Here is a 27,607-nt window from a genome sequence, read left to right on the forward strand (position 1 = left end):
AAAAAGTGAGGCATTGGCCTAAAAAACAAACACCCTGATAACACAATTGATAATAATCAGAATTTGTAAAATGAAGACTATTAGGTACATTAAATATCTTGTTACTAGTAGAGCCCTTGTGTGTGTGCAAGCATGTTTTCCATGAAATGCTCTGCAATCAGGGAAGCATTCAGAAATGATTTGAAACAACATCATAATCACAATGATTTTGTCATGCTTTAATGCCATAATCTCCATGGGTTCATTGCTGGTTATAAAAAAAAAAAAAACACAGTCCCAATGCTGATAAATAGAGTTAGAAGAGGAAATGTTTCGATGAGAGTTTACTGGTATCTTAGTCAGAGATTATAGGTCACTAGGCTGTTAAACTATTTCATCTATTGTTTGGCTGTCTCGCATGAGACATTTATTGATATCCGAAATGTCAGAAAAATAAAAGAAACCATGAGAGTAATTTACATTACCAGCCAAAAGTTTTGACACATGCAACTGAATTTGTTACTCATGATTCTTGTTTAAAAGTTTTGAACTAGCTTTGTGGAAAATACAAATTGTGTGTGTATGTATGAATATGAGCTTTTAAATACAACTTTAATGCAACATTTTATTTAATTTTGTTTTATTATTTGAGAGAATGTTCAGAGCTGAAATCTGAGAGAAGATAGAATATAAAATAGTTTTTATATGTTTAGCATTTTTGGTCACCACATAATTCCCATACTTCCATTTAATATATATATATATATATATATATGTTTTTATTTACTTTTACTTTTTACTTGAAAGACCATTATTTTACAAAATACGAAAATAGTTGTAATAAAGAATAAGTCAGTGTGTCCACACTTTTGACACAGGCCACATTTGTTTTCAAACATGAATTTTGTGAATTTTATTAACTTGAATATTACATATATATTTTTATAAACTATTTCTAAATGTTTTATATCATGCTTTGTCAGCTATTATACCAACTTCATAATGCATTCATTTTTTATTTCATTTAAAACATTTAATTAATATATAATATGAATTATTCAGCTTATAATATGACCTACTGCAGTATATATGCAGTGCTATAAAGTATTAACCAGTTCACCAAATAATAAAATAATTCTATCATCATTTACATGTTGTTTCAAACCTGTATTTCTTTCTTCTGCTGATCACAAAAGAAGATATTTTGAAGAACATGGGTGCCCATTGTCTTAAATTGTAAACACGGAGACAAATATCTTCTTCTATGTTCCATGGAAGAAAGAAAAACATACAGTTTTGGAATGACATCAGAGTGAATAAATTATGATAGAACTATTGTCCTTGCATTCCTGTAATGTAGAGTAATCAGTGTCAGATTGTCACTTCAAATAAATCAATAAAACAAACACCACATATGGTAAATGCACTTGTGAAAAGGAAGAAGGAAGTAAATCTGTTGCCCCGCCTGAGACTCCACCAGTGATGCTTAACAGAGTGAGGATGAGGGATGGTTTAAAAGCACGGCCACTCCATCCACTCAGTACAACACACTCAGAGCCTTGAGTTCAGAACCAGAGAGACAGAGACCTGTGACTCAGGTGAGAAATGCAATGTCTGAATCTTCTCTTTATATTATGTATGTTTTTCTGTATGTTTAATTGCACTTATTGTTAAACTCTTTGAATCTCATTGCAAATGCAAAGAATGTATTTAGAGTAATTAATTGTTACATTTATTTGACAAATCTCACTCAAAGTTAATGTTTTTTTTTGTTTGTTTGTTTTTTCATTTTAGAATAAATTCTCTTGGTATTAATTTTTTTCTGTGCCACTTAAAATGTAAAATAGGTTTGTTTAAAAACTGCTAAGTTAGATTAAAATGCTATTTTAAACTGCATTCATTTTATTTAAAAAGTTTATTATTTTTTATTATTTTAAAAGTTATTTCATCATATAATTTTTTTAACTTTAGTATAGAGTAATTTGCCAATGAAATTGTTGAAATACATAAAACAGTGAAATTTGTCATGAACAATGTCTTTTATTTGCTCATTCTCTAAATGTCTCAATATGTGTTTCAGAGATGAATCTTCACACTTTTCTTTTTGTGGTGGGATGCTGTTTTGTCCTTTCATTGGGTGGTAAGTTTACCAATAATCATGCAATCAAAAATTCAACTGCTAATGAATAACAATATAGGATAGATAACATCAAAACACATGTAAATCTTTTTTTTGTTTGTTTTTCTGGTGCAAGAAATTCAGTCTTGTGCGTTCAGTCATTTAAGCCGTTCATCTGGTGTAACATCCATCTTGGGTGATCCAATTTCATGACTAAATATATATCACTTATTACATTGCTGCATTTTGTTAATCAAAAAATACAAAGATAAACAAAACAAAAATTTGTACAAGGAATAAAGATATTTAAATATATAAATATCATAGACTGAGGGAAGTTCATTAATTTATCCTTCAAAAAAAAAGAAGGGGGGGGGGGATTACAGGCTTCGCTAGAATTAGTCATTATTAGATGTAATACGGTTTTCTTTTTTTAGCAGAAGAAGAAAGTCCTGGGAGACGTTTCATTCTAGACTCGATTGAGGAAGCAAAGAAAATCGTGGATGCTGCTTACAAGTATTCTCGTGATGAGTGAGTAATGTTTATAAGAATGTTGCTCAAAATCCCTGTTCTGTCATGCCAGTTATTGATCTAATTATTTGTATAAATCTCCCCACTTCCAGGAGTTTAGCACGCGTGCGCAGAGATGTCATCAAGCCTTCTGACAAGCTACGTCTACTGAAACAGCCAGCTAGAAAGACACGAGAGGCTGTGAGAGCCGCCGACTACATGGTGCAGACACTCAGGCTGATCAGTGAGAAAGCCCATCATGTACGCAAGAGGTCCATCAATGCTACAGGTATGAAGACAGCACGTTGAAAATCTCGCAAAACTCAGATAAGATCTATCACTGTTTGATGTTCCATGCTCAAGACTGTCAATATGGGTTTTCTCCTAGACCTGCTTACTCCAGATGAGCTTAAAACCATTGAACGTCTGACAGGCTGTGCAGCTCAAATCCGGCCCCCATCTTGTAGGACCACACCCCTCATAAACAAATATCGAACTATCACCAATGTCTGCAACAACCGGTCAGTCTTTCCATCCTTATTCATGGCAGTCTTTTTTCAAAGACTCATTCTTTGCCGAGTTAAACACCTAACTTTACAATTCCCAGGAGGAACCCACTCCTTGGTGCATCCAACACTGCTTTTACCCGCTGGTTGCCTGCTCACTATGACGATGGCATCTCCCAGCCCAAAGGGTGGGATCCCAACAAATTGCACAATGGTGCAACACTGCCCCTGGTATGATGGAGATGATTATGAATAGTTTACTTGACAATCAATGAGGCCACCAATCAATTAAAAATGTCTGAATTCTGTCTTCCTCTTTGATTTCAGGTCAGACTGGTTTCAAATCGTATTCTAAGCACTGCAGATGCTGACATAGAGAGTGATCGTGAGTTTACCTTCATGCTCACCATCTTTGGGCAATGGGTTGATCACGATCTGACTTTAACGCCCTTCTCACCAAGCATCAGATCCTTCAGCAATGGCCTCAACTGCGATGAGAGTTGTGAGCGCTCTGAACCCTGCTTCCCAATTCCGGTCAGTCAAGAACTGTCCCTCTGTCAAGGATTGTCCCACTCTTGTTCTTGTATAATAACAGTCTTTCATGCTATATTTAATGTCTGAACACAGGCCCCTCCAGGAGATCAACGCCTGAGGCCTGACACCTGTCTCCCTGTCTTTCGTTCATCACCCGCCTGTGGTTCCGGGAACACTGCCTATATGTTTGGTGGGAACCCCAAAGTTCGGGAACAGATCAATGCTCTAACAGCTTTCCTAGATGGTGGACAGGTTTACGGGTCCGAGGATGGGCTAGCAAAGGACCTTCGAGACCTGACCAATGATGGTGGTCTTCTACGTGTCAATGATCAGTTCCTTGACAATGGACGAGAGCTTTTGCCTTTTACCAGTGTAGAAAGCAAGATGTGTGCCACGCGCGGGAAAACCCTCAATGACACCACCCTTACAGAGGTGCCTTGCTTCATTGCAGGTCAGTAACTTATGCCTTCATAATGCAATTATCAGGCATATTCCTAGTCTACAACAGGGGTCTCCAACCCTTCTCCTGGAAAGCCACTGTTCTGCAGATTTCAGCTCCAATCCCAGTCAAACACACCTGAACCAGCTAATCAACCAGGGTTGGGACTGAAATCTGCAGGATGGTACTCTTCAGGAGCAGCGTTGGAGATACCTGATATAAAATGTATGGTATATGCCTATTATTTTCACAACTCCATGTGGCAAATGCTAATGAACTGTCAATGTGTGTAGGGGATGTTCGTGTTGATGAAAACACTGCACTCACCTCAATACACACACTTTTTGTGAGGGAGCACAATAGATTGGCTCGTGCCCTCCGTGTGCTCAACCCTACCTGGAGTAGTGAAACCCTCTATCAAGAGGCAAGAAAAATTGTGGGTGCCTACAACCAGGTAAAGACACCTAATGGAAACTGCATCAAGCATAAGCAGTAACATGTGGAGTACAACATATATATATATATATATATATATGCATGATCAACCTCTCCTTTCTCTTTTAGATCTTGGTGATTAAGGAATACTTGCTGCATATTGTGGGCCCTGATGCTTATAATAGACACCTCGGACTATATCCAGGTTATGATGAGAATGTGGACCCCACCATTGCGAATGTCTTTGCCACTGCAGCTTTCCGTTTTGCCCACCTGGCCATCCAACCCATGATATTTCGTCTTGATGAAAATTACCAGAACCATCCTCAATTTCCAAGTGTGCCCCTTTACGAGGCCTTCTTTTCCCCTTGGAGGGTGATCTTTGAGGGTGAGTTTGTGATGCTTGCTTCAGAATAACTAAAGAGTCTTGCATCTGCTACAATTGTTCTCTTACAATCTTATTTTACTTCTGCTTTTCTTTTTGCTTAGGTGGCATTGATCCTCTGCTTCGTGGACTGATTGGTCGACCAGCAAAACTGAACACACAGGACCACATGTTGGTGGATGCTCTTAGAGAGAGGCTGTTTGCTTTTACATCCCACATTGCTTTGGACTTGGCCGCCCTCAACATGCAGAGAAGCCGTGACCACGGTATACCAGGTAAATATTCTGGACTCGTCCCTTTCAGCACTCTTTAAACCAGGGGTGTCCAATCCTGCTCCTGGAGGGCCACTGTCCTGTAGAGTTTAGCTCCAACCTCAATTAAACACACCTGAACCAGCTAATCATGGTCTTGCTAGGCATCCTAGAAACTTCCATGCATGTGTGTTGAGGCAAGTTGGAGCTAAACTCTGGTGCTCCGAGTTTGGACACCCCTGCTTTAAACCCAACCCGACTTAATGCTGCATTATCACTCCATGTGTTTTTGGAAGAAGACTTACTGAGTATTCATTTGTTATTCTTCCTTACAAGGCTATAATTCATGGCGTCGGTTCTGTGGACTGTCCACCCCTCAGAATGAGCAAGAATTGGCTTTGGTGATGAACAACACTGAATTGGCTCGCAGGTTGCTTGAGCTTTATGGCACCCCTGAGAACATTGACATTTGGTTGGGAGGTGTTGCTGAGCCTTTTGCTCCTGGTGCTCGTGTTGGTCCTCTTTTTGCCTGCCTCATCTCTACACAGTTCCAGCGCATCCGCCAGGGGGATAGGTAAATATCTCTGTGTATTTATTCCAATTCTTCTCCTGGAGGGCCACTATCCTGCAGAGTTCAGCTCCAACCCCACTGCCCTAATTAACCACACCTGAACCAGCTAATCAAGTCTTTAGGAAACTTCCAGGCAGGTGTGTTGGGGCAGGTTAGAACTAAACTCTGCAGGACACTGGTCCAGGAGCAGGACAGAACACCCCTGATTTAATCTGAGACTAGTATGTGTTTGAGAGGTGTTAATGCCTAGTGTCACGGTGTGTTCAGGTTATGGTGGGAGAACCATGGAGTGTTCACCACCAAACAAAAAGCATCACTGGCCTCTGTGTCGCTAGCCCGGATCATCTGTGACAACACCGGAATCCTCAGAGTTCCCTATGATCCTTTCCGCTTCACCAGTCCTGCTAGTTTTGTTAACTGTGGGGACATCCCAGCCTTTGACCTCACCCCTTGGATTGAAACTGGTAAGGTGCCAGAGCAAAAGAGCTCTTAAATGTGTATATGCAACACAGTCATCCTCTGACTGCAAATTTCTGCCTAAGCTTCTTACTAGCTTTATATGTGCTTGGACAGTACTTAAAGGGGTGGTTGACTGTTTTTTTTTCTAGGCTTTTTTGTGTTTATGGGGTGCAGTCTTACATGTGTTCATGCTTCGTTTAAAAAAAAACACATCATTTTTCACATAATTTACCTTTATTCCACACCGCTCTGTCCCTTCTCTGACAAACGCCTCGATTATTTCCTATTTTTATGAAGCCCCTCCCTCAGAAATACATGTTGGTTAGCTGGCTCAGTGTGATTCGCTAAATCACCGAGTGTGCGTCTAAACGTCCTGCCCCTCAGCTCAGTGGCATGTGCTGTGGTTGTATTGTAAATTTGAGCCCGATTGAGACTCAGAGAATATTAGTGAAGAGAATCGCGCAGAAGTTACAAGTTCCTGGGGGCGGGGTTTATCTGGGTTCATGACGTATTGGACCCGGGAAGTAACTTGCTGTAGTCCCTTTACCAGTTGTTTTTGTAGGCATTAAACTACCAGAATTTTAAAAGACGGGGTATCTCCGTTTGCATTGAATTTTCAGCGCTGCAACTTTGCCGATATTGTTTATGCTAAAACAGCAACATTACACACTAATTAACATTAAAAAAGCAAATCGCAATCACCCACCCCTTTAATTTTGGAAGTATAAGCACATATCATGTATTGAATAAAAATTACAATCTTTCTGCATGGTCACCTGTAATTCGGCGTTTGACCTTTCAGGTGATGGTGGCATCCACATTTCAGACATTGGGAATGAGGTTAGACAAGTGTTTGTTTTCTCCTAAATGCAAGCAAAAAGAGCAAGTGATTTTGTTTTGCACATGACAATTGAGTTTAAAATGGCAAACAGTTCACTGCAAATCTCTAAACTGGACACAGCTTGAGTATCTTCTTTGATCTGCTTTGCTGTACACTGGATTGGTGCAGTGACATATATTAATGAATTTAAAAGTCACGAATATCATGCAGTGTTGCATGACCGCATTCGAACTGCACCAAACCTTTGTAAGCTGTTTAGACCTTCCTTCAGCCTTTTGCTTGCTTCAAGTGGTTTTGCTTGGGTTTGTGGCATTTTTTACATTTAAAACTGTGATTGCAAACAGTTAGGCTTATAGTACAAACATAAAACATCTATTCATTACCCCTCAGATACAGATTCCTTCCAAGGGCCTCCCGGACCCAGAGGACCTCCAGGGGAATCTGGTAAGCCAGTCATACATCAAACATGCCCTCTAAATATTACTTAAATATCGCTTAAAGATCATTTATCATTTATTCTAATTTTTAATTTTCTCAGGTCCACGAGGTGTAGCAGGCCCCCATGGACCTCCAGGACCTCCCATTAATACCACAGGACAACAGTCTGCCTTCTTTGCTTCTGTCGGCACCGTCCTTCCTGTCACTGCTAAGGTCGTTGTGTTTAATCGGGTCCTTTACAATGGACAGAACCATTATAACCAAACATCAGGGCAGTTCTTCTGCCAGATACCTGGTGTATATGAATTCCAGTTCTCATGCCTAGGAACTCGGACTTTGGGTACTGTTATCTTAAAGAAAAATGATGCTGTTCAGTCAACTGCTGAAACAATCATCATTAATACACGATCATTAGCGGAAGGGAGCGTAGTTCTGAACCTGCAGAGAGGAGACTGTGTGTGGATAGAGGCTTCTCGGGGTGCTAATGGTATAAGCAGATCCAGCTATTTCTCTGGCCATATTCTTTTCCCTGTTTGAAACTATTGCTTATGATGCATTATTTTTTTCCTTTCATATAGCTGTTTTTTTTATTATGAATGCGGTTACATACAAATGCACATAATACGATAGCTAAAAGAGCCTATAAAATGCAAACTGTAAAACTGCTATTTTTCCATTTTCTTTAAAAAAATTTATTCTTACTATATCGTTTAAGTAGTTTTTTCTATTGTTGGTGGTGTTTTGTTTTATTAATAAGATGACTATGACTGTTAGCTATGCAAAATTAACAGTGCAGTTATACTTAGTCTTTGAATTGTGCATTGTTTAAAGCACAAAGCAGTGCTCATGCAATGATTTATTTCTTTCATGTACTGTATGTTGATATTTTTGTTGTTTTTGGTTTTGTTGTTAGATTGCAACAAACGTATTCTGTAGTCCATGGTGTGACAGTTATTGTTTGTGTATGCTTTTAGTAAAGTGAAATAAACAAAAAAATTAATTAACTTTCTGTTTCATCAATTCATTATTAGCCTTGTTCTACTTCCTAAATGGTGAGTCTGAACACACAACCAAAAGGGAAAATATTTCAAAGGCCTATATAAAAAGGTCCAAATTAAAGCTTCCCCAGCATGTCAGTCTATGCTAACCTGGCTTGATTTCATGTGACAGAAATGGCATGGGGAAGCATTTTTTGACAAATGTTAACCATATAGCACCACAGAAAACATTCTCACTTACAACATCAACTGAAAAGGGTTGCAGCAACATGGGGATAGCAGGTTGGGGACATAACCACACTACCCACAAGCTGTTGGGACTTCTAATGTTAAGTCAAAAAGTTACTTCATTTGTGCTCTTGCTGAGAGAACTTGGTCATATTCTACTCTGCAGTAGCAAAACGAAATCTTACATTTGATCTAAACTGACATCCTTGCAGTTTAAGTAGAAACCTGTTGGCAACTAAATACATAACAGGCTTAAAAAATTCATATGACTGTGTGTATTTAACATTGAAGACATAAATGTTAAGAGTCAAGTAACCTTAACTACATTAACATTTTTGCATTTAAAAATTACAGTCACTGAACTAGGCTAGGCAGGAACAATTCAAAATCATATATGATAATCAATATTCCAGTCCAGCAATTGTAACTGCTATTAGGTTTAAAAAATAAAAATATTTTTTTTTTTAATTGTAAATGTTATGGGGATTAATAATAGAATGTATTTAACACAATTATCCCCTTCAATTGAATTTTATCATTATTATATGAAATCTATGACGCTTATTGTCTTCTCACTACGTCTAAAACAGTGTGTCCACAGAGAAGGGTTCAATCATTCATATGCTATAAAATGGATAAAAATATTTTTTTAATGATGAAAAAGACCTTGTTTTATGAAAAGCAACACTTAATAATATCTCATATCAAAGCAAGGTTGTTTTTTGGTGACACATGCATGTTTCATAAGGTTTCAAAGTTGTGTCCCCACTTTTTGTCAACTGTCAGAAATTTATTAAAATGTAATCATCATTGGTCGGGTCCCCAGGTATGGAGCTCGACAATATGTTTCCACAATTCTCTATTCTTAGCGATGCTGATAATCACTTTTGTTTCTTCTTCTCCCATGGGTGAGTAACTGACTGCTCTTCGCTACGGGGAGAGCCATTTGATTCCTGGCTTTTTGGCTTATGTTGTACTCGTCGATATAGCTCTGGATTTTGTATCTGAAGGTTAGGCGAGGAGCTCCTCGCTTGTTCTTGTCACTGACTTCTGAGTGATAGATGGTGTAAATGTGGGCTAGTTCGTTCTCTTCCACGCGAAGACAGTGGCCCACAAACTCCAGCTGTCTCTTGCAGATAGTCATGCTAACTGGACGTTGTTTGGTCAGTCTGTAGAGCTCCTCGTTTGTCATATGGGCATCTGCTTGTCTAATTCCCAGCATAGTTCGGTAGCACTTTCTCGCAAACACATCCAGTTCTTCCTCTAGAGCTTTCGTTAGAACCCATGTCTCGCAACCATAAAGCAACACAGCTAAGCACGTTGCATTAAAGAGCCAAGTCCTGAATTCTACCGTTGGCTTCGGTAGTGGAGCGGTAAATAACTTCTTTAACTTAGCAAAGGCCACCCATGCAAGAGAGATACAATTTTTGACGTCTTTCTCCGTCGATATGATGTAGAATCCAAGATATTTGAATTCATCAACGATTTCAACGTCCTTTCCGTTGATTAGTAGATGTTGCTCATTGTCACTGGAAGCATTCATTTGCACTTGGACAGTCTTCTCCTCATTTAATTCTAGTCTGACTGTGCCGGCTTTTTGTTGCAGTTGGGTGAGCTGTTGTTGTGCCCTGGTGAGATCATTTTCCAGGAGTGAAATATCATCAGCATATGCTAAATCGTTAAGCTTGCGTTCAGCTCTAGATTATTTGGCTATTGCTGTACTGCGTTGCTGTCTCGTGTTACTCCTGGGCGGTGGACCTTTATGTGTAAGATATCCTTACTAACTTACTATTTAAATGTAATAAAATCAGGGAATATCAGGGACAACTGTCACTCTAAAGCAGTGGTTCTCACTTCCAGTCCTGGGGGCCCCTGCTCTGCACATTTTGCATCTCTCCCTTATTTAACACACCTGATTGAGATCATCAGCTCGTTAGGAGAGAAATCCATGAACTGAACTAACGAGCTGATGATCTCAATCAGGTGTGTTAAATAAGGGAGAGATGCAAAATGTGCAGAGCAGGGGCCTCCAGGACTGGAAGTGAGAACCACTGCTCTAAAGGACCCCCTCGCCACAATCCTCCTCTCTGGTGAGTTTATAGTTTTATAAACCATGATATGTCAACACCATCTTCCGATTTCTGAGGAAATTATTTGAAATATTTAGATCATTTTATTCTCCTGAAGCAGGTTCCATTAGCATCTAGCATCAAAAGAAAAAAACAAAATGGCTACTACATGAACTCTATTTGTTTTGTGAAAGAAATGCCAAATTTGTCACCACCGTCAGATTTTGTGTTCCAAAAATACTTAAATGTGACTCTTGAATAAAAGCTTTACGAACAATAACGTGCTCACTGTTTGTTGTGTTTGTTTTAATACAGTAGCCTAATTGATTGATTCAATGTATTTGATAGTTAAAAGACTACAAATTCAGGTTTTCGTCACCACCGTCAGATGTGTCACCACCGTCAGATGAATATTTTGCTAATATTTCATTATGATATTTTATATTTGTTGTGGAATTGTTGGTCACATGTGAAAGCGTAATCTGTCTGCTAACATGAGAATGTGTTTTGAAACGTTAAAAACATCTTGAATGCTGTTAAAGATAAAGTTGAAATTATATTACACAGTCCAAGGTAAAGGCTTTTGCACATTGTTAAAAAAAAGAGAAAAGTTGGGAGGTTGTATCAAAGCATACCTCAGTAGCTTGGGACATATAAGATACATAAATATAGTTTCATTTGTCTGAGTACAAAGTTTTATTTTTTCAAATAGTAGTATTTAGACAACGAGTCGTAATTAGTACTAATTACGGCAATTACAAGGCAAACGCACTTTATATTCCGCTCCTGTGGAGGGCAGCACATCGATTCGAGACCGATCCAAAGACAAACATTTATTTGTGGAAGCAAAAGTGTATAAAATAAAACTCCCAGATGACTTACTCTACTTGTGTTTTGGTTAAAGACTGTGTTTCACTGACTATGAAGAGGAAGACGAAGCCCGCCACGAATCTGCCTTCACGAGCAGGTCTCGTGTTTCCCGTCCAGCGCGTTCAGCAAACTTTCATCGCCGGAAAGCTGCCGGGGACAATCGACAAGGAAGCGGCGGTGTTTCTCGCAGGTGTGCTGGAGTTCCTTGTGGCCGAGATCCTGACTTTGGCGGGGCAAGATGCTGCACTCAATCAGTCGAATAAGATCACATTACACCATCTTCCTGGACTGCAGGACAAAAAGAGATACGCAAAGTTGTTGGAACTGTCTAAAGAAAAAAAAAGGAATACGATGAGGAGGAAGCGGTCGGTGTAGTTGTGTAGTTCACTGCACTTTTGTTAACTTCGGACTGAATGATGCACGAACATTTATTACATATTCAGAGCTGTTTTTCATACAAACACACTGTACAGTTCTTTCTTTGTGTTTTGCTTGACATGGTCTCAACGCTCTGCTTTACTGCACTTATTGACCGATATATTTTGTTTTTTTTTGGGGGCTGTGCAATTCCTTCTTGAGCAAGAATTTTAAACTTTAATATTTGTTGGAAATAAACGTTGTGGAATTGCAACACTTATTCGCATGTTGTTGTTGTTGTTTTAATGTTAACAAAAGATCTCCGCTGCGCATGGGAAAAAAAAAAGGATAAATATAAAAACACACTTAGACCACAAATCAGTTTTATGCGTTTCCAGCAAACTAGAAACCTAATTTATTCTACTAGAAACCTAACTATCCTTAGAGCAGCTTTAGCCCTTCTTTTACTTGCCATACAAGTAGGCTAATGTTTTGTAATGTGTGTTTCTGAATGATTCTGTCCAAATTCAGAATCCCTAAAATAATGTAGGGAGACTAAATTGATTGAAATTAATTTCAATTCACAAGAGTAAAGAACAAAGGGATTTAAGATATTTTCAAATATAAAATGTTTTGAAAAGTGAACATGAAGCAGATGCTAGAAGCTGATAGTTACAGAACTTTGCCAACAGGTGGCGCTAGTACTACACCATAGTGAAAAGTGACTGTGGAAGTGTTTGGAATAGCATATCCCATATAGAATATTACTCTCACTATACCATGTATACTGCAAGCAGTGCAAATGGCGTTTCTAGTGTGATGGAAGAGATACTTTTTTTTTTTTGCATTATATTGAAAAAAAATACATTTTTACATAAAATTGCATTAAAAATATTTCCAACTCAAGTTTGCTGAATTGCACATGCATCATGATGAGGTCATCTGATAAGTATGTGTATATATGTATGTGTGTGTGTGTGTATGTATATATGTGTGTGTGTATATGTATGTATAAATTAAAAAACATATTTTACACAAACTGATTTCCGCTTTAAAATATAGCGGCTGACATGCAAGCTACACTGAACCGTTATCTGAACACGTGAATCATGTCACAGCTGGAATGCTGCATCAACCAATCAGCAATCGGGAAATCTGTTTTTTAGTCTGAAGCATGTTTTGTGTTAAAGCCATGCCATGCAATATGTTCTCCAGTTGTGTCATCAAAGTACCCATCAATCAGTGAAGTGTTGAGAACTGAATTGGTTAAACACTTTGATTTATTCTACTGATCATGAGATCAGTGACACCCACACAAGACTTTAAACTCAAACTGGGCCATACGAACATTACATGACCTCCCTGAACCGTCTGCGTAATGCTGAAACGTGCCAGTGGGGCTAATTTTGCACAAAAATGGACGTCTGCCCAAACTTTCTAGGAGGTAGGCTATGTGAGTCTCAGATGAACTTTTTTAACAATGTGAAAACGTTGCACTTGGCTCAAGAGTGGTAGGCGATGACAAGAATAAAATGAATGTAAAGTACATTGCAACAACACATTGAAATGGCAACGCATTATAAAATAAAACCATAAATTCCTATCCTCCTCCACGATCTGCTGGCGCATTCAAAGAGATAAATGGAAGTGTTTTTCCTCAACAGGACTCAGATGGGGTATTCAGAGAATGAAGCGCAGGCTCCGAATATCTGCTCATATTCCACAAGGCCAGTTTCAAAAGTTTTAATAAAGTCTTGCATTCCAGTGTAGCTGTCTGACATGTCAACTGCAGTCTGTCTGCGTCAAAGAAAAATAGAAAACACTTTGTGCTCGTCGTCTGAGAGCCACATGAACAGAACCAGCTGTACTGGGTCGCTGTTGTTTTTCGTACATCACCCGGTACGTTCAGCGCCGGGCTTCCCTCTTCTCTGGCAGCTTTCCTCAGGCAGTAGAACCACATATGAAAGTAATTAACCTAGTTCCTCTGTCCACGTTGCTTGCTTTCTCTTCAGTTGATAGGTAATGCAGTAAAAGTCGTCTGCTGAAAACAAAAACGGCCTAAAAGTGGTAGTCAAAAGGAAATGAGGTAAAGCTGCGAGGAATCATCAGTCAGACACATAATTGGAGCGCGTCGGGTTTAGCAGACAATTTAAATAGCACATCAAATTGTCCATTATCATTATTATAGCGACGCATGAAGCAGGAGCGAAATCTGCATGGTGCATGTTTTCGCGCTCAAGCGAAACTCCGAATAGCTTCCGATTGAAACTGACTGGGTTTTGCCTGCGAGCAACGTGACCGCACTTTTAAAACCTACACAAGCAAGATAAAAACATTAATCGCTTTCCTGAACTTCAGAGGAAAAGGGAAGACCTTCATGTTGACAAAGTTGTTTTTTGTTCCCAGAATGTTCTAGTTACCGAACGTCATTATTTGGTTTCCAAAAATAACCAAATGAGAACCAAATACTAACGTTAGGGGAATGTTCTGTGGCCCTATTGGGAAATACCACTTGAATGGGACTTCATGAACTTATATAAAAAAATACAAGTACAGCTTTTATAGGCTTATTAATTTTTTTTATTTATTTTATGATTGACTTTACTAACATTACACTGGTTATCAATTCATATAGCATAATAAAACATTTTTAAGCAACCTAAATTGTAAATTAACCAATATACGCCTAACAAATCTATAACTTGTAAGAAGTGTATCAAAATAGTAACTCGGCGCAGCTCGTTTCAGATGATTTCCCCTGAAAAACAGCAGGTTTCCATTACTCAGAGGCAAGGAGCAAAGCCTTAACTGGTATTGTGCACATCCACACTGGGCTACGTGGCACTCGGCACGTGTAGGCTGGATTGGGAGAGAATTCATCAAGAGTGAACAAGGGGAGGAGTCCCTCTCTCTTTTCGCAGAACACCAAGTAGTAATGTCTTTCCATACTACCTTCTAAACATTTTTGTCATTCCCTTTAGGTCATTTTTGAATTCCCTCATTATAAATCCCATGGAATGGGGGCTGTTCATGGGTAGGAGTAAACCACAATGTTATCATTGGTGGTGACAAAAGAAGAATTCAAAGTTAACTCAGACTTATGGCTAAACATTAGATTTCCAGAGAAATTCTTCTGAACATCAGTGGTTTTGTAGTCTGGCCTTGTCTGCGTTTTTAGTTTTTTTTCTCTCTCTCATAATAGGGTGATATTGTAAGCTGTTATTTGAAAGCAGCAGAAGAAAGTAAGTTTAGTCCGAATGGCTAGTAATAATACAAATATAGACAACGGGGACAAAAATAATATTGTGAAAGTAGAATTAGCCAAATAATATAGATAATATATAGCTATACAATTATTTCCAAAGCAATATTAAAATGTATTGCCTAAAGAGATAAAAGTCTCCTGTCCTGATAAGGACCACATAGGCCCAATATAGCCAAATATCAAAATCTTCTGAAAAGGACTTGTGCCTTTTAATGGGTATAGAAATATATACATACATATATATATATATATATATATATATATATATATATATATATATATATATATATTAGTGCTGTCAATCGATTAAAAATTCAATCGCGTTAATCACAGTCGTGGACTGTGATTAATCATGATTAATCGCAAATTTAAAATACTAGGATTTACCTGTAAATGTGTTGAAATAAAGAAATGCATGACAAACTAGTTTAAGGAAACAGAACCTTTCACACTTCCGCCAGGTATGAGACATAATCATTATTATTCTTTTGTTTTTATTCAGCCATTATCAGCCTTTGTACTGGCAATAAAATGTTTACCAAGCGACATCGCTTCAATCCCATTAAGGTTATACATTTACCCAACTATTATCAAAAGTGTTTCTAAATAAATACAACAAAACACTTCTTGCGATCTTACGTGAAGTATTATGACAAAATGCATTAAGAAGAAGAATTGGACCTGTTCTGCAGCTGCATTAGGGCTAACATTAGCATCATGCTACATAAGACAATTTATGATATTAATAGTACACTTTTACTCAGAACTCACTTCAAACCACCATCGAGTGTTTGTAATAACTTCCTTTTGCGATCACATGTGAAATTTGGTCGTTTACTGTTGTTAAAATATGCTATTTATAGCCTTTTATATTGCTGCACAAATTAGCATTTCAGATGTACACATTCAATCTCAAGAAAATCACATACAGACCATATCTATCGTAATCGTGTGTTTATTATCTTATATAATCTATAGTGGCTGTTGTCATGTTTATTTCTGCTGTGTAAAAGCCTTAACATGTGCTCTGGCTGAAACTCACGTTGTTTGATGTTAACAAAAAAAAAAGTAGCCCAAAACGGCTCTGTAATTTTTCCTGCGACTGTTTTTCAAAATATCCCACTTGTGCCGTTACCCTGGAAACACTGGCTCGCTGTACCCTCATCACACCTGATAGATAACCTTCAAACCTTATCAAGCGATTAATTTGCGTTAAAAAAAATATTAACGCGTTAAAAAAATGTGATTAATCGCATGCGTTAACGTTGACACCCCTAATATTTTTTTTTTTTTTGTTGAAGATTTACCCTCACTCAGATGAGTTTGTTTCTTCATCGGAACAGATTTGGAGAAATTTAGCATTACATCACTTTTTCACCAATGGATCCTCTGCAGTGAATGGGTGCTGTCAGAATGAGAGTCCAAACAGCTGATAAAAACATCACAAGTAATCCACACCACTCCAGTCCATCCTTGTGAAGTGAAAAGATCCATGTTTGTAAGAAACAAATCCATCATTAAAATGTTTTTAGTTCAGTTCAGTGCTCATTCAACAAATGCACAGCTAAACAAATGAGTTTTGAGTCTGGATTTAAATGTGGCTAATGTTTTAGCAGATCTGATCTCTTCTGGAAGCTGGTTCCAACAGCGGGTGGCATAATAGCTAAAAGCGGACTCCCCTTGTTTTGTGTGAACCCTTGGTATTTCTAACTGACTCGATCCTAATGATCTGAGTGGTCTGTTAGGTTTAGTGAGCATATCTGCAATGTATTTAGGTCCTAGGCCATTGAGTGATTTATAAACGAGTAAAAGTACTTTAAAATCAATCCTAAATGTAACTGGAAGCCAGTGTTAGGACCTGAGGACTGGTGTGATATGCTCAGATTTTCTGCTTCTAGTCAGAATCCTGGCAGCAGCGTTCTGGATGAGCTGCAGCTGTCTAATGGTCTTCTTTGGAAGGACGGTGAGGAGACCATTACAATAATCCACCCTGCTGGTGATAAAGGCATGAACAAGTTTCTCCAAGTCTTGATTGGAAACAAAACATCTAATTCTTGCAATGATACATGACTACTGAAACTAAGGTCTGTCTCCAGAATCACACCAAGATTTTTGACTTGATTTTTAGCTGTTTGACCCCTAGAGTAAAGGTATGCATTCACCTTGAGAACTTCATCTTTCTCCTTGTTTAACTGAAGAAAGTTCTGGCACATCCAACTGTTAATTTCATCAATGCATTGGCAGAAGGAGTCAATGGGGCTATAGTCATTTGGAGATAAGGCTAGGTAAATCTGGGTATCATCAGCATAGCTGTGATAGGCAATTTGGTTCTTTCTCATTATTTGACTTAGTGGGAGCATATACAGGCTAAACAAGAGCGGTGCAAGAATTGAGCCTTGTGGGACTCCGCATGTCATGGACGCCCACTTAGACTTATGCTCTCCTATACTCACATAATAACCTCTGCCTTCTAAGTATGAACTGAACCATTTGAGTACCCAGTTTTCCAGTCTCTCTAGAAGTATGTTATGATCAACAGTGTCAAACACAGCACTAAGATCTAGTAGTACCAGAACTGATATTTAGCCAGAATCAGAATTAAAACGAATATCATTTATTATCTTAATGAGTGCTGTCTCTGTACTGTGATGCGCTCGGAAACCAGATTGAAAACTGTCCAGGTATCCATTTGAGTTTAAGTAGTTGTTCAGCTGATTAAAAACTACCTTTTCAATAATCTTACCTATGAAAGGAAGATTTGATATTGGTCTATAGTTGCTCAATATGGTGTTATTAAGATTGCGCTTTTTCAGAAGGGGCTTAACAGCTGCAGTTTTCAGGGAGTTTGGAAAAGTCCCCAGAAAGAAGTGAGGCGTTCTGCTTCTAAACAGTTTTGAAAAAAGATGTGGGAAGTGTGTCAAGATAGCAGGTTGACGATTTAAGGTGCTGTACTATTTCTTCCAAAATTTTGCTATCAATTGCTTCAAAAACAGACATAGTTACTTCTTTTTGAAATTGTGGTCGAATCTGTGTGACCTCTGCATAACTGTGCCAATCGTCTTTCTGACTCATATTTTACTCACATTTCTTGTGAATTATTGTGATGTTTTTTTGAGCTGTTTGGACTAAATTAATGTTAATACAAAATTTCTCCAAATGTGTTCCGATGAAGAAACAAACTCATCTACATTTTGGATGGCCATTTGCATTATTTTAACTTTGAAAGTCGGGCAAGTTGTTCTAAATAAATTAGCAAATCTTTGGTATGTCTGCAAAGAACAGAAGAATTCCATACTATTGTTAAGTGAAAATGTGCCCTCTAGTGTCCACAACAGAGTTTGCATAATGAAAGTTCATTGCACTCTTGGATGATGAATATAGAATGGCTCATTTAAAAGGGATTCATTTTATATTGACAAAAATAATATATAGTCTATGGGTTCAGAGCGAAGGCCACAATGAAATATAATCCATGTAATTTATGACACGCTTTCAGTGAAGCCTTCAATTTAAAGGATATTTTCTGTTGGTCCGCTGAAAAGAGAGGGGGAAAGGACTTTGGAAACCTCTCCATCTAGTCGTGCAATGTTGGTCCTTGCGGTTTGTCACTGGGCATGAGTGGTTTAAGAGGCTAGACACAGAATTTGGAGACCATTGATTACGTTTTTCTAAATAGCAATTATGGTTCCTTTGCAAGCCATAGGATGCATTGCTCATGGGAAAGTATAAGGCAGTAGCTGGGTCAGATGAGAGTACGTAACAGTTAAGGGAAAGAGTGGAAGGAGGCATCTACGTTAAGGTCTGGGTGGCCCAGGTGAGTTTGTGATTGAATGTTATAAACTGTGCATCATGTGACGAATGTAGAACAGTTTCCAACAAGACATGGAGATCCTAAGCACATGTGATGTTTAATGTAGCACCTCATAAAGCTGTGAAGGCCCCACACATGACTTTGCTTTCAGAAAAGAGCTTCAAAGTAATAAAATTTAGTGAAAGTTATAGGAGGAAAATAAAAAACGAATTTCGTTTAATGAGCAACAACTTCCTGAACAGACAATGTTTTGCTTACTTTGCAGTCCTCATGAGAACATTGATATATGGAGACGTTTTGCTAAATTTTTTTTTTTTAAAGTGCCTCTTAAAGGTTCATCCAAAAGTCAGATTTGTCATAGCACAACATGTTGGGAAATGCTGATCCAAAAACCATTTTTATCTTTCCCCAAACTTTGTTAATAATATTTTGAAGAAAATGTAATGATCTGAAACTTTTTTTATATCTGTATTTATTATGAAAAGAATATTTAGATTTTTATATAACATTTTTAAAAATGTCAAAAAGTAACAAACTGTAAGTTTGGTTTCTTTTTATTTATTTATTTATAAATATGTTGGAAAATAATGATCAAGATAATCAAGGAACAATAAAGCAGTTTAGTAGCCACGTTTTTATTTTATTTTATTTTTTTATTTTTTGAGAATACATGGCACATACATTTTATACTAGTTTCCCTTTTATTTTTCTTTATATGTGTATGCATATGGCAATGCACTGCACTGAGGAAAATGTCAACAAACATTTTTGTACTGCATGGTGTAAAGTATAGGTCACGATGACAGCAGTTTTAGGTCATTTTTACAAATTCTTTACATATTTCTTTTGAACATGTTAAATAACACGTTTTACAGTTTCATAAGAACGGGGCTTTTCCGTTACCGGAGCTTGTATAACAAGAAACTTTAAAAAATCAGCTCCTCCCTCTCACTTGCGCATCAGTTAGTCCAAGTGCAGAGCAATAGGAGGTCGCACTGAGATCTCACCTTTCCGTTATGTAAGTTTCACTTGATTTTAATTTATTTTTTATTTTTTATTTTCAAGCAAGCTTTATGAAAGAGCACAACTTAGCCCAGTTTTTTGTCTCCCCAATTCAGTTACTGGAACGTCGGCAAGCAGAAGAACTGGAGAAGCCAATTTAGCATTAAAAAATGAGTACGAGTTTAATTGACACCTTAATTTACGCATTTGCGCATGTGTGTTTATTAAGTTGCATTGTACAAACTGGTCATTCTCAGCGTCAGGGCAACAGTGGAGCGGCAGCTCTCAGACAAACCATACAATGGCAGCACAACGGCAAACTCTTTAGTATATTAAGTCAAGGCTCGGAATATCAGCCACCGTTAAAACGAGACGGAAACAAAGAGCAGACGCAAGCCAGGCCGATAGCCATCGTCCGCAACGATGATGCGGCTACGAGAACCGACGGCTCAGCAGCTGCTGCTGCTTCTTCTTCGCGGTCCTCCCAGAGCCACTCCGCGCACTTGCAGTCAGGTATCGGTGCGCGCTGGTTATCAGGTGGAGCGCGCGCCAGAGGATCACGCGGGCGCAGGAATCAGACGGAGCAGCTGCAAACATCAGTCAACGGCACCGAGAGACCCGCGCTGGACGATGAAATGATGGTTGGAGATGATCCCTACAACCCATACAAGTCTAGTGACCCGGACAACCCGTTTTATAACTATTATGACACGTACGAGAGACCGCGTCCTGCACCGCGCCCGGGATATGGTACAAGATACTTCCAGCATGGTAAGGACCGACTCTATCTGTCTACCTGTCTGTCTGTCTGGTATCTATTTATCTGTCTGTCTGCTATCTATCTATCTATCTATCTATCTATCTATCTATCTATCTATCTGTCTATCTGTCTGTCTGTCTGTCTGTCTGGTATCTATTTATCTGTCTGTCTGCTATCTATCTATCTATCTATCTATCTATCTATCTATCTATCTATCTATCTATCTATCTATCTATCTATCTATCTATCTATCTGTCTGTCTGTCTGTCTGTCTGGTATCTATTTATCTGTCTGTCTGCTATCTATCTATCTATCTATCTATCTATCTATCTATCTATCTATCTATCTATCTATCTATCTATCTGTCTGTCTGTCTGTCTGTCTGTCTGTCTGTCTGTCTGTCTGTCTTTACTTTTTGCAATTTTTTCATCATGCTTATTCAAACGTTATTTTTTTTGTGGATTTGGCAACTTCTGAAAATAAATAAATAATAGGACAAATAAACAAATAAAAAATACTATTAATTTGATCTTTGATTATTACATTGCATAACAGGCCACTCTGGATTAAAAATGATTTGCAGTGTTGTTTTAGAAATCAACAGTTTGAATGTCTAATTTTGGTCAAATCTCATCCAGTCGCAAAATGCATAATCTGTCCAACATTTATGAGACTATACCATTCAAGCTATATGAAGAATTCTAAAGTTTAAAAAAGTGTTTAAAAGTTTCGGCACCTATATTATAAATCAAAAGAGCATGACGCCATCGGATCCTCCTCTTGTATTTTAATTGCATAATTACCTGTGTTTAGTTTAATTGAAACTCTTGGGTTAAAATAATGGAATAAAACAGGCTAAGGTGGTTTGCTTGTCAGGGTGGTCTGATGGTTTTTCGAGGGGTTTTGGGGACTTGGCAGGTGGTCAGGTTAGTTTAAGCTGTTTTAAAAGTAATTATTTGAATTCTGTGCATTTTCTTGTATCTTTTAATAAAACATTTCAGTGTTTCATAGGTTTGCCTGATCTTGTTGGAGACCCATACTACATCCAAGCGTCCGCCTACGTGCAGAGAGTTCCAATGTACAATCTCAGATGCGCCGCTGAGGAAAACTGCTTGGCTAGGTATTATTGTTGATATAAACCAGAAGAACGTAATCAAGATTTTTGGTGCAGCCCTGCAACTAGAGAGAGTTAGCGTGCCCGCATTCCTCCAAGTGTAACAGATGAGTCATGAGAACCTATTTAAAACCCATGTGGTAGGAACATCCTATAACTCAAACCAGCTCTGTGAGAGGGGAAAGAATTAAACGAAAAGTCCTGCCACGATGGGAAGTGAGAAACTCTACAAACAGATTTCACATAAAGCTGTTTACATGGAAAAATGATCACATGCATGACTGCGAAACACATTACTGGGGCACTCAGAAAATAGTCCAGTCTTTCTTTGGAAACGTGCATCTGTACTTGTTCCATGTGCACTTGAAATGTGGCCATGGGGCCAAGATACACATTCTGAAAGCTGTTAGGACAATATGAGAAACTTAAGGAATGTCTGATATTTTGTAACCGTTGGGCTGTTTTTGTCGAGCAGCTCTGCATACAGATCCAGCGTGAGAGACTATGACACGCGTATGTTGCTGAGGTTCCCGCAGCGAGTCAAGAACCAAGGAACCTCTGACTTCCTTCCCAGCCGGCCGCGCTACACCTGGGAATGGCACAGCTGCCATCAGTAAGTCAGAATCTGACAGGTTCAACCATTTCTGCAGTTGCAGGTTTAGTAATGCATCACAGACCACTTTTAAGAAATCTAAAGGGAGCAGATATGATGCAATAATCTGAATTCCTTATAGGCGAAACAATGTGAAGCTTTATCTTGAGTGTTGTATCTGACTGATATCTGAATCTAGTGCTGGTGGTGCTGTTTTTACAGGGAAAAAGGTCTGTGTTCTTGTCTGAATGAAAACACTTAGAAGAGGCCCACTATTGCTGCTTATACTTCAGTTGACTCCGTAATGGCTCACTGCATAGTTTCGTAATGAAGTAAGCCGTGTCTCACCACCAACTACGGCATACATTTGGACAAGCTCCAGTGTATACAATGACCTTAGGTCTTATGCATAAATGAGGCATAAGATCTGTGTGCTGACCTGCATTTATTTGACGTTTCATAATATGAACTTTTCCAGCTGTTATTTATTTTTTATACTGCACAAAATGTGTTTTATTTTAAGAGCTGGGGCTGCTGAATCGTCCAGGAAGATAACATGAAGTGATTTTGGGCTATGCCATGGTTTTTCCACTTGGTTTAAAGGAATATTTCACCCAGAAATTACTTTTTTAAAAATAATTTACTCATTCTAAACCTGTATGACTTTCTTTATTCTGTATAAAAGGAGAATTTTTGAAGAATGTACTGGTCGCTTTTTCCCATATAATTACAATCAATATACACTGGAGATTTTAAGCTTCAAAAATGATGCAAAACATCATTAAAGTAGTCAGCATTACTTGTGTGCAATATTTCTAGTTTCTTAAAGCCATTTGTGTAACAGTGTCTGATTTGTGAATGAATTGTTTTTTTGAGTTGGATCTTGATGATTCAATGAACCGTTGATTTCAGTTCTGAATAATCCATTTCACAGAAAGATTGTTCACAAATATGAATTATTTCTAGACAGGTCAGACTGCTCTAATTCAACTCAATAACTCTGGCAGCAGTGATTCTTAAATTAACAGCTTAAGGGGAAGATCAAATTTCAGTCTGTTTCTTGTTTAGCTTTAGAAGGCTTGAAATATAGAAGGCTTGAAATACACACAAATCATATAAAATACTTTTATGATGCTTTTATAGTGCTTTTGCAACATTTCTAAAGCTCAGAAGTCATTGTAATTGCCTGGGGAAAAAACTGCATGAAAAACCATCTTAAAATATTCTCCTTTTGTGGTTAGAACATGAAAAAAAGTAAATTATGAGAGAATTTTCATTTTTTGTTGAACTGTCCCTTTAACAATTTGACTATCTCCATTGAGACTATTTGAGGTGAAATAAGCAGAGGCTTCTGTGGTGTAAATTCCTGCTCACACATCGGCCATGGAGTTCTTTTGGAAGGCTCCGCATGACATTCTTTTCTTCCTGAAGATCTGATATATGTCCCAGTGTTTAGGAAGTTCATTAACTGGATTAAAGTGTTGAAAATGAATGGCAGGCATTTTAAATCCTATTAACAAACCCATCTAGAAATGCGATTCCCAGAGGCAGGCAAAATTTGAAATGCACCAGTTGGAAGTGTTGCATGATGATAACCTGATTTGCTTTGTTGTTTCTAGGCACTACCACAGCATGGATGAGTTCAGTCATTATGACCTGCTGGAATCCAGTTCTCAGAGAAGAGTAGCTGAGGGACACAAGGCCAGTTTCTGTCTGGAGGACACGTCCTGTGACTACGGCTACTACCGACGATACGCCTGCACCTCCCACACTCAGGTCACTCTCATTTATTATTTATGTATATGCTTCTATGACACTGTTCCAAAACTACATAACTGAAATTAAACCTGTGAAATATTGCCTTTTGTGAAAAACACACAGAAGACTCAATTCACAATGGATTTCTAAAGCTTTGAGGTTAGCATGTTGCTAAGCTAACAACACTACTCAAATAAGCATAAGAAATACATTAAACCACATAACTAAAATTAAACCTTATGTGACAGATTTGAAACTTTGTACATGATAACAATAGTGCTTCTCATTGAAAGACTCGTATTGACTACCATTTGTATAACAGTTTTACTACAAATACCATGGTTAAACTATGGTTAGTGTAGCAAAACAAAGGTTAATTTGTGATTACCACCATTTAACTATAGCAACCATGGTTTTCTGGTTTTATTTGTAGTAAAACCATAGTTAAGTTTTGTAAGGGTACTACTCAAACAAACATAAGAATTCAATATTGAATGATATTACGTATTTAATTAATATATCTCCTGCAGTGTCCGCCATTTTGGATGGATTCACAATGCATTCTGGAATCACCATGTTTGTCGAGATTAAATTCTTGACAAACATGGAATAAAAATGTGTAATTATTCAACCCGATCTCGCGGCGATTCGTAAATATTTTACGAGGTGGCTAAATTGTATGAATTCTATGACCTGGCTCGCACAAATTCATATGTTTTGTGAAAAATTGGACGTATTCTAAGAGGTGGCAAATTTATAGGAATTCGTACGAATGACCACCCCTAATCACCCCTCACAGAAAACGTACAAAATCGTACAAGTGAGGCCGTATAAATTCATACAAATGAGCCACCTCGTAAAACTCATACGAATTGGTCATGAGATAGCGTTGAATTATTTTGTAAGCAAATTATTACCTGATAAAATCCTTGCATTCAATATTATGAATCATAGATACTGCAAGAAAAAAGTGACCTTAATGAAAAATGTTTGACCCTATACTTACTATGGTCCAGTGATGGTATAATATGGTAATACCATGTTACTTGAAAAATGACCATGATGCTGTATGATGCTCATACCTTAGTTTTTACACTGTACTTCAAGGTACCGTAACCATTTTACATGTGCATGCTGAAAGTATACTGTTATTGTATTTCCAGGGCCTGAGTCCAGGATGTTACGACACTTACAATGCCGACATCGACTGCCAGTGGATAGATATTACTGATGTGAATCCTGGAAACTACATCCTCAAGGTTTTTTGCCTTAATCAAATAAAGAGTTATTGCATTCAAAAAAATTCCAATATCACGTTCCTGACTTACAGCCTGTTTTTCTTTTTCTGGTTAGGTTAGTATAAATCCCAGTTACCAGGTGCCAGAGTCGGACTACAGTAACAATAATGTGCGCTGTGATGTACGTTACACCGGAAACTACGTTTATGTTTCAGGATGTCATATTTCACAGTGAGTAGGCGATACTTCATTTATTTCATATTGTATACATTATATTTCAATTGATTAGTTAAACCAGAGACATTAATATGCTATATTTATTTCAGGTATTAAGAATCTACTAAAGGATCCTAAGGAATAGGGAAAGATCATCAGAAAAGAAGTTTGATGATAAAAACCTGCGACAAAGTGAACAGATGAATGGACGCCGATCATGGGCCACTTTCCTGTTTGTGAGAGCCAATAATCAGCAGGGCATTTTAGTGTCGACAGTGCCACAGAATATAGAAGCCTGAGGCATAAGTCCAGTTTTACAGTGAACTGCATTATTCATTTTTTGTTGTTGTTTTTTTTTTTTTGCTATGAAATTACTAAGCAAAAATGAAAAAAGAAAAATAAAGAGTCTAGGGTCATATTGTGCTAGATTCCTATAGAAATTTGGAGAAAATGGTGGTTATACTACCAGAAACCACCACAGTTTGCAGAGAAACCACACATTCCCCAAATCATTCAGCATCATTCTCTCAGACTGATAAATTATAAACATTAAACCTTCAGATATTGATCCACACTGGGGTTTTTTTTTTTTACCTAAAACATGCTTTAGTGTGCTAGAGCTATGCTTTAGTTGTGTATTCTAAGTAGATATTTATATACAGATGCTCATATTACTACAACACGTTTTATATATGAAATGAAAATTACTTGAATAAATAACTTCACACTAAGCCTCATTAAATGACTTTGTCTTGTATTTTGACTTGCCACTCTCACATTGCGATAATTAAATCCATAAATCATGCTACAATTTCAGAAAATGTTTACTCAAAGTAAATATTCTATGTGCTGTTGTTGTTTTTTACAGTTTTGTGTGATTTCTAAAGTATTTTCTAAAAGTAATAAAAATAAGTAACAATTAAAATTAAATCAAATTTATATATAGATTTATTAATAACATGAGATTAAATAAATTAGGATACAGTTGAGATCGTTTTGATCATTATCTTTATTGGTAACCTGGCTGAATGGCTGAATTTACAAATTATATATATATATATATATATATATATATATATATATATATATATATAAGTTTTCAAAAATTACGAAAATGATATGAGTTTATTGAAATTGCAATCAAATTTATTATCATAAGAACAGCAGAAGTCTTCTCTCATTTAAAGGAATAGCTCTGAAAATGCCCTCATCCTAATACCCTCCAAGATGTAGATGAATTTGTTTCTTAATGGGAACAGATTTGGAGAAATTTAGCTTTATATCAGTTGCTCACCAATGGATCCTCTGCAATTTCAATTCAATTCAAGTTTATTTGTATAGCGCTTTTTACGATACAATCGTTGCAAAGCAGCTTTACAGGAAATTAAGTTTCTACTATACACATATATATACATGCATACACATATGCACACATGCACACATATATACACATACATATGTGAAGAAGAAACCCAATATATTGAAGTTATGACAGACTTAACTTGGTAATTGTGTATGTTGTCTGAGGGTTGGCATCCTCCGTGGTCCTCTTGGAGTTTCACTCCTATTTTGACCAGAAGCAACAGTTTGAAGTTAAAAAGGTCTTAATGATGGGTTTTTTTCCTTACAAACGTGCAACTTTTAGCTTCATAAGACGTTAATTGATGGACTGGCTTTGTGTGGATTACTTGTGGATTATTGTGATGTTTTTATCAGCTGTTTGGACTCTCATTCTGACGGCACCCATTCACTGCAGAGGATCCATTGGTGAGCAAGTGATGTAACACTACATTTCTCCAAATCATCTACATCTTGGCAGACCTGAGGGTGACTAAATTTCCAGCAAATGTTTATTTTTTGGG

The 27,607-nt window shown here is 37.6% G+C and overlaps 3 protein-coding genes across 7 annotated transcripts; all 3 read left to right on the forward strand.

Annotated features, from left to right (window-relative positions):
* The first annotated feature begins 1,543 nt into the window (after positions 1-1,543).
* mpx (myeloid-specific peroxidase) lies at positions 1,544-8,471 on the forward strand. 3 transcript variants are annotated; one of them, XM_058789362.1, is made up of 16 exons: positions 1,544-1,577; positions 2,060-2,119; positions 2,536-2,629; positions 2,722-2,897; positions 2,997-3,129; positions 3,216-3,345; positions 3,442-3,648; positions 3,742-4,099; positions 4,381-4,541; positions 4,652-4,910; positions 5,012-5,182; positions 5,495-5,732; positions 5,997-6,193; positions 6,991-7,028; positions 7,420-7,473; positions 7,568-7,722. In XM_058789362.1, the coding sequence occupies exons 2-16, from the start codon at positions 2,062-2,064 to the stop codon at positions 7,580-7,582; spliced, it is 2,289 nt and encodes a 762-aa protein (XP_058645345.1). In that variant the 5' UTR covers positions 1,544-1,577; positions 2,060-2,061; the 3' UTR covers positions 7,583-7,722. The 3 variants fall into 3 exon arrangements, with proteins under 3 accessions (XP_058645345.1, XP_058645343.1, XP_058645344.1); XM_058789360.1 differs by lacking the exon at positions 6,991-7,028 and having other exon boundaries at positions 7,568-8,471; XM_058789361.1 differs by lacking the exon at positions 6,991-7,028 and having other exon boundaries at positions 1,563-1,577; positions 2,539-2,629; positions 7,568-8,471.
* Positions 8,472-10,689: 2,218 nt separating this feature from the next.
* On the forward strand, positions 10,690-12,275 carry LOC131548355 (histone H2A-beta, sperm-like). The gene is made up of 2 exons (XM_058789597.1): positions 10,690-10,783; positions 11,667-12,275. Exon 2 carries the CDS (start codon positions 11,684-11,686, stop codon positions 12,005-12,007), a length of 324 nt encoding a protein of 107 aa, XP_058645580.1. The 5' UTR covers positions 10,690-10,783; positions 11,667-11,683; the 3' UTR covers positions 12,008-12,275.
* An 803-nt stretch (positions 12,276-13,078) lies between these two features.
* Positions 13,079-26,476, forward strand: loxa (lysyl oxidase a). 3 transcript variants are annotated; one of them, XM_058790253.1, is made up of 8 exons: positions 13,079-13,433; positions 20,184-20,838; positions 21,839-21,947; positions 22,417-22,554; positions 24,153-24,309; positions 25,455-25,550; positions 25,645-25,760; positions 25,856-26,476. In XM_058790253.1, the coding sequence occupies exons 2-8, from the start codon at positions 20,238-20,240 to the stop codon at positions 25,860-25,862; spliced, it is 1,224 nt and encodes a 407-aa protein (XP_058646236.1). In that variant the 5' UTR covers positions 13,079-13,433; positions 20,184-20,237; the 3' UTR covers positions 25,863-26,476. The 3 variants fall into 3 exon arrangements, with proteins under 3 accessions (XP_058646236.1, XP_058646235.1, XP_058646234.1); XM_058790252.1 differs by lacking the exon at positions 13,079-13,433 and adding an exon at positions 19,940-20,083; XM_058790251.1 differs by lacking the exon at positions 13,079-13,433 and having other exon boundaries at positions 19,940-20,838.
* Positions 26,477-27,607: the final 1,131 nt, after the last annotated feature.

This window comes from Onychostoma macrolepis, chromosome 10 (genome assembly GCF_012432095.1).
Source record: "Onychostoma macrolepis isolate SWU-2019 chromosome 10, ASM1243209v1, whole genome shotgun sequence".
NCBI lineage: Eukaryota > Metazoa > Chordata > Actinopteri > Cypriniformes > Cyprinidae > Onychostoma > Onychostoma macrolepis.

Bases quoted from the DNA above. Each gene is read 5' to 3' on its own strand.
- mpx (XM_058789360.1), top strand. From the start codon at position 2,062: ATGAATCTTCACACTTTTCTTTTTGTGGTGGGATGCTGTTTTGTCCTT. The intron at 4,911-5,011 runs GTGAGTTTGTGA...CTTTTTGCTTAG, and splicing joins TTGGAGGGTGATCTTTGAGG to GTGGCATTGATCCTCTGCTT. The intron at 7,474-7,567 runs GTAAGCCAGTCA...TAATTTTCTCAG, and splicing joins AGGACCTCCAGGGGAATCTG to GTCCACGAGGTGTAGCAGGC.
- loxa (XM_058790253.1), top strand. From the start codon at position 20,238: ATGAGTACGAGTTTAATTGACACCTTAATTTACGCATTTGCGCATGTG. The intron at 20,839-21,838 runs GTAAGGACCGAC...AGTGTTTCATAG, and splicing joins TACAAGATACTTCCAGCATG to GTTTGCCTGATCTTGTTGGA. The intron at 21,948-22,416 runs GTATTATTGTTG...TTTGTCGAGCAG, and splicing joins GAGGAAAACTGCTTGGCTAG to CTCTGCATACAGATCCAGCG.
- LOC131548355 (XM_058789597.1), top strand. From the start codon at position 11,684: ATGAAGAGGAAGACGAAGCCCGCCACGAATCTGCCTTCACGAGCAGGT.